At 39.5% G+C, this 6,758-nt stretch overlaps 1 protein-coding gene across 2 annotated transcripts; it reads right to left on the bottom strand.

Annotated features, from left to right (window-relative positions):
- Positions 1–315: 315 nt before the first annotated feature.
- On the bottom strand, positions 316–4,916 carry LOC128630157 (ATP-dependent RNA helicase TDRD9-like). 2 transcript variants are annotated; one of them, XM_053678780.1, is made up of 7 exons: positions 4,684–4,916; positions 4,454–4,588; positions 3,201–3,254; positions 2,990–3,103; positions 997–1,104; positions 805–905; positions 316–717 (listed from the first exon to the last, which is right to left on the bottom strand). In XM_053678780.1, exons 4-7 carry the CDS (start codon positions 3,053–3,055, stop codon positions 606–608), a joined length of 387 nt encoding a protein of 128 aa, XP_053534755.1. In that variant the 5' UTR covers positions 3,056–3,103; positions 3,201–3,254; positions 4,454–4,588; positions 4,684–4,916; the 3' UTR covers positions 316–605. The 2 variants fall into 2 exon arrangements, with proteins under 2 accessions (XP_053534755.1, XP_053534756.1); XM_053678781.1 differs by having other exon boundaries at positions 805–863.
- Between the last annotated feature and the right edge of the window lie 1,842 nt (positions 4,917–6,758).

The following is a 6,758-nucleotide window of genomic DNA, read 5'->3' as shown; positions in this document are numbered from 1 at the left end:
CCGTGTATTAACGGCCACTGTCAGCCACCTCTGTTTCTCCAGACTTGCCTCGTGAGCCTGGAAACCCCACTTCGATGACACACACACACACACACACACACACACGAGCCACTGCTTTTTTTTTTATTTGTGCACTGAAAGTGAAAGAGGTGGAACAGACACCTCGGTGATATTGACGATAAAGACAGGGTTAGACGGAAGATTCTCCAACTCAATGGAGCTGCTCAGAACCCCGACAGGGCTGACTGATTCTGAAAATCCACATTCACCCTGAGAGACACACACACACACACACACACACACACACACACACACACACACACACACACACACACACACACACAGTGAGTGAGAGAGACACAGAGAGAGAGACCTGTAACAGAACAGCACTAATGTACAGAATATCATATAAACATCACACTGTCTAGGGGATGTGGTCACATGACTACTCTCACTTAAAATGTAACTATGACTCATCTGATGATGCTCGCTGCAGTGTGTGTGTGTGTGTGTGTGTGTGTGTGTGTGTGTGTGTGTGTGTACCGTGTATATCTGAGGTGTGAGATACACTACCCCCCTGCCCAAGTCTCCACCTCTCCAGCGGGTTAAACGTTGAGATGGAGAGGAAGTCTCTGCTGTGCGAGGAGGAGAGACAGAGAGACCTCTGGGAGAACGCCAGAACCTCTCATTGACGAGCAGTAGAACTCTACATAGGCCCTGATACACACAGACCCACAATACATGTTTATAGAAAATCACAATTAAACACACACACACACACACACACAGAGGTGTCACACACACCTGGAGCTGTCAAAGGAGATGGATTTGACTTGACCACAGTGTCTGAAGAGAGACTGGAGCTGTTTATAGTAGAGGAATGCAAATAGAGGGAGATTACACACCTGAGAGAGAGAGGGAGGGAGAGAGAGAAATATTATTAATAATAATAATAATAATAATAATCCCCTAGTTAAATGGAAGCTGACTGAATACCACTACGGTGGTCCTGGGGTCGTTTCCATAGAGTTCCTTGGAGGCGAGCTCCTCGTCCACAGTTCCCTGGAGGAAGCAGTTCGGATAAAATGCGCCTGCAATCGCCACCTGAACAACAGAAACATCACTGATACTTAATAATAATTATTATTTATTTTCTGCAGGAGTAAGTTACACTTCTTGGAGTTTGTCATCATGGTGAAAATTTTAAACTCTGCATTTGCAATTTTACTTTGGATGCTTGTGCTTCCAAGGCTGCGAATTATGACTAATATTTATATTTACTGTATATCAGGGGTGCCCACACTTTTTTGACTTGCGAGCTACTTTTAACAGGACCAGTCAAAGAGATCTACCTACACTAAAAATGCGAAACATATTTATTTATACACTGCGTATAATTTTTTATATATATATATATATATATATATATATATATATATATATATACATACATACACACACACACACACACACACATACACACACACTATATGTTCATGTATCTTGCATAACTGCAAGATACATGAACAAGATACAGAACCCTTATGGCGCGATACAATTCAGTACATTTTTGGTCATTACCTTACTCTGACGACGTGCACTGAATAGAATCAGCCAGGGTTGCATAGTCCGGACAGTAGCTGCTGGTAGCCAGCCTCAAGCAAGCCTCCAAATGATGATCAGTCATTGGGGAACGGTATTTGGGCTTAATGATCTTCATGAGGGAAAAGGCTGACTCACATAAATAAGTAGAGCCAAATAATGCAGTCAAGGAGGTGGCACATTTCCTCATGTTTGGGTACTTTTCCCCTGTGAGTAAGTTCCAGAACTGTCCATGAGCCCTGGACTTCAGCTGAATGTCAGTCTGTAGTTTCAAAATCTCATCCTCCACTTCAGACGAGTTCAGGTGAAACAGCGTTGCAATTTTCGATGCGAGTGAATCAACCTCAACATTGTCCCTAAACGGGTAGCACATGAATGTGGCGAATGCCTCCAGTAAAGCAAAGTCTTGAAGCGTCTGTCAAACTCTGACCGACAGCTGTCAATCTGCTCCGTGCAGCGTGCAATGTTAAACTGCGCACAAGCCTTCCGCTGCGTCTCCAGCTCTGATGCGAGGTTTTGGAAGTTACCAAAAACATGGCGCTGCAGCTTTGAGAACAGAAGTTGCATTTTCCGTTTAAAGGCATTAACTGCCTTTAATTTTTGTCTTTTCCTTGCAGCTCCAAATTAAGGTTTGTCAGATCGGTTAAAAATGCTCGGTTAAAAAAGTCCAGCAACCACTGATCATCATTGACTTGGGTGTATTCTGCATGTTTAACAGCAAAAAGAAACTCCCTTATCTCCAGACAGAGCTCTCGAAATCTCTGCAGGAATTTACCCCTACTAAGCCGTCTCACGTCAGTGTGTAGCAGGAGCTGATTGGTCGCAGTCTGCCTTCTCCAGATGCGCACGGAACAGCCATCTTTGAAGTGATCTAGCACGTATAGAACAGGCGATCTTTGTTGCCACATCCATGATCTCTTTCATGTTTAGCATTCTTGCGCATAAGGCTTGTTGGTGTATTATGCAGTGGTAGTTAAGGAAGTCAGGGAAAGCATCGTCTTCCCTGCACTCGGCAATGAATCCATTTGTGCTGCTCAACCATTGACTGATATCAATTTGCACACTGGGAGCTGGGTTTTGTCAATGAAGTCTTTAAAAGACTGAAAAATGTCCTCTCCCCGCGATTTCGCTCGCTAGCCTTTAGCACTGGTGCGCTTGATCGCACACGTGTGGTGAGAGAAAAGACGAGATCTCAGACTGGCTGCCCTGTACGTCAACTTACATCTTTTTTTTTTAAAGCCGATCTAATCGCACTTCCTTTGGGCACCGCTGCTGTATATATTTTGACCTGAAGAAAAAAGCCTCTTTATACACATATGCTGTTAAACTACACCTGTTCCACTCGTGTATGTGTGTGTGTGTGTGTGTGTGTGTGTGTGTGTGTTACCTGCACTATGAATTTCTGTGTGTGCGTGCTGGTGTAGTCAGAGGGAGAAGTTTCGCTGATGTGCATGTTGAATTGTGACACTCAATTCTTCAGATCCTCAAACAACTCGGCCACCTGTAACACACACACACCAGAAATGATAGTTAGGGATCTGTGTCAAGAAGTGTGTGTATAGATGTGTGCGAGTGAGTGAGAGAGTGAGAGTCATAACCTCTTGTATCCGTTTGATCTGAATGCAGTTCTCTTTGCCCCACTCCAGCTCATCCTAAAACACACACACACACACACACACACACACACACACATCAGTACCACTTTATTTATTTCTATAATCCAACACGTTATAATTCAACATAACTGTCACGATCTCCTGCCTCCCATACGCCGTGTACCGGTTTAATCTATTTCCTTATTTGGTCAGTGCTTCCTGTTCTTATTACGATGTCCTCTCTCTGACTGGTTCCTATTTCTTAAATTGTGCACTCTATCTGTACACTACACACTTGGCCATCTAACACCTGGATATTTGAAGAGCATAGAAACACACACACACAACCTGCGTGAAGTTGGACCCCCCACCAACACAAAACATCGGCAGAATAGTTTGTGTTGGTTTGTGCCGTAAATATTTTCGTTTGTGCTGCGTCAGTTCTGGAGATATTAAAAGAATATTTATAGGTCATTCTGGGTTCACTCAAACCCCCCACATGCTCCAAATTCACCCCAAATGGTCTCAATAATAATAATAATTCAAAAGAAGAAGACTATAACGCCTAAACCTAAAAAAAATTCATGTGTTTGACCGGTAGTGTATGTTTCCAATGCAAGTGCTATAGTACAGGTGTGCTGGGTTATATCTTACATAGGTCTATTAGGTTATACACGTGTCTATATGTAGTGGTTGTCAGTAAGTATACAAGAATAAGTATATAGTTATGTATCTCTTTATTTTCCTTTATTTACGTAGTATTGTTTTGGTAATTCCCTCCCCCATTTTATTAGATTTTTTCCGCCAAACGACTGCCACACTACAGTCCAGTAGGTGGCGGTAATGCATCTTTAGCCTTAAAACAAAAGAAAACTATAGCGCCTTAACCCACACTGCGCATGCGCGAAGCCGGATGACTCAGCCATTAAACTAGCAAAAGAGCTCTAATTAGCCAGTTCAGCTACATGTCGTTCAGCTACATGTCGTTCAGCTACGTCCACTTATAAAAGTAAATCGTGTAATATTCTCAGACTAGGTAGTTATTGACAGTGAATTCATCGTTTTAAATAGAATCAAAAATAACATCGACCTATTTGCTAATCTCATTTCGATTAGCTTGCTCATTAATTACACTGCGCATGCGTGGACTGGACTGCCTCCTCAAAAGCTAGCACCGCTAGTATATTTGTATAATATTAACATTAATATTGAACCAGAGGAGTGAATAAAAAAAGTTATAAAATGTTATTTCTCACTTCTCCTCCTCTTGTTGTTCTTCTCCGTGCGGGTGTGAGTTATCTTTGGTCGGTTCCTCGGTGATTCGGTCATTAGTGAATCGAGCTCTGAGAGTGAATCAGTGCGCCGTCTCCGCCTGCTTCATACTGATACACCTGAATCACAGGTGTTAACACCGTTAACTACACACATACACACAATACAGCACAAAACAGAACGGGTTCGGTTACACAGAACCGAATATACTCACTTTAGTTTGGGTCCAAACGGGCCAGAACTAACACTAACAACGCTTTCTGCTCCTCACTTCGACTTCTCGCGCTCGCGGTGACGTCACCAACGTAACGGACGTTGACGTAAATTTGAATATTTGAGGAGAAAATAAAATAAAATAAACCCAAATATTATTTCATAAAAAGCTTCATTATTCTCTTCTTCTTAAACACGATAGAGGATAAGATATACAAATACATAAAAAAAAAACAGCTTTATCATTATTTTAAATCAAATCCACTTTAAAAGTGCTCCTTTCTAATTACATTTTAATTAAAAATATACTTCATCTTACTCTTGTTTAATTTAATTTTTTAATTAATATTTAATTAATCGATGATTGTAGACGTGTTGAGGTTTCACGTTCTTTGTGTTTATTATCATAAATATACACTTTGTTTAAACTTTTGAGTTTGGACACAAAATGTAAACATTCCTCATGAATACAGAACATTCATTTGTTTACTATTTAGAAAGTAATAATTAAACAGCTGAATCAAATAATCAGATTAATCACTTGCAACATTTAGGAGATGAATTTCTTGTATTAAGTGAGGTTTTTAATTATACACAGATATAAATAGATTTTATTTATTTGTAGTTTTCATATTTGACTCAGTACATTACACTACATTTATTTAATCAACTATTTATCAAGTTTTTTTTAAAAAAAATATTTAACTGAATGATTGTTCAAGATCAATAAAAATCTTCAAATAATGTTTCAACACCATCAATACATCTAATAAGTAAATTAAAAATCTACATTTATCCAGCTGATCTATTGACTGGTTTGTTGAAAGTTTTACAGCTTCGGCAGGTAAAGAAGCCGTGGTTTTAATCTGATCTTCTAATTTCTATTGATGTTTAAATGACAAAATACAGAATTAAAGAATATCTTTATTTAAATTCACAATCATTTCAAAATATGGACTACAAGTCATTTCTACAAGTGTTCATACAGACAGAAAGACCAGAGATGAAACAGATTTAACAGATACAGGACAATTAGGACAAGGAAAGTGGGAGAACTAGAATGATCATTTATTTATTATTTTTTTAAAAATTACAACTGTGTTCAAGATCACAGCAAAAAGACAGTAGAGGAAACAAAGGAAAAAAACAATTTCACATTTCCTGTTTAAATTCAACAGTAAAATCACATGAACTGAAGACATCGTGACTTTTTGAAACCGGTCGTTACATTTTTGAGTCAAACGGAGCAGGTAGTGATGAAGAAGCTGCCTCAAAAGATCATTTCTGTTCCTCGAAGAGTAAAAAAAAAACATGAAATCCTAAATGTATGAAAAATAAACATTATGTACATTTTATGTCTAATTACAGTGAACCCTACGGAGAGTGAAGCTCACAGAGGCGAAGTGTTCACGCTACAGCAAATTTCACCGGTTGACGCTAAACTCGCTCACTTAGGAGGTGCGTTTCTCTGTCCCGGGATATTCCTAGCACTGTGTGTGAAAGCTCCTGACGTGCGTGTATGTCAATGTGTACATAGTACCAATGGTCAGGAAGTACTCTTGTGTCCGAGTTTCTCGTTCTCCTGAAACACACACACACACACACACACACACACACACAGTGGAATTGTAGGGGACTCATTTACAAACAAACATGACTACAAAAGACCGTGCAAAACAATTTCGTGCAACTGCAATTTCACCAATGCAAGTAGATTTCTGCAAAGAAAAGCACCAAAAAAAACCTCAAATTCTGTAAGAAGCCACAGCCAAAATAAATAAATAAATAAATAAATAATAAAATAAAATAAAAATTAATTAATAAAGAACTCTTCAAAATCGTGTACGGACTGATAATTGCTATTTAAAAGGGAACATCATTAAATGACAACACTGCAAGAGACGGTCAAGAATTAAATCATACACATACACACACTCTCACACATACACACACACACAGTCACACACACAGACACACACACAAGCACACTCTCACACAAGCACACACACAGACACACACACACAGACAGACACAAACTCACACATACACACACAGACACACACTCTCACATACACA

The sequence above is a fragment of the Ictalurus punctatus genome, unplaced genomic scaffold, assembly GCF_001660625.3.
Source record: "Ictalurus punctatus breed USDA103 unplaced genomic scaffold, Coco_2.0 Super-Scaffold_100046, whole genome shotgun sequence".
Classification (NCBI taxonomy): Eukaryota; Metazoa; Chordata; class Actinopteri; order Siluriformes; family Ictaluridae; genus Ictalurus; species Ictalurus punctatus.
Note: the sequence above shows the minus strand (reverse complement) of the source record. Positions and strands in the feature narration are given on the sequence as shown.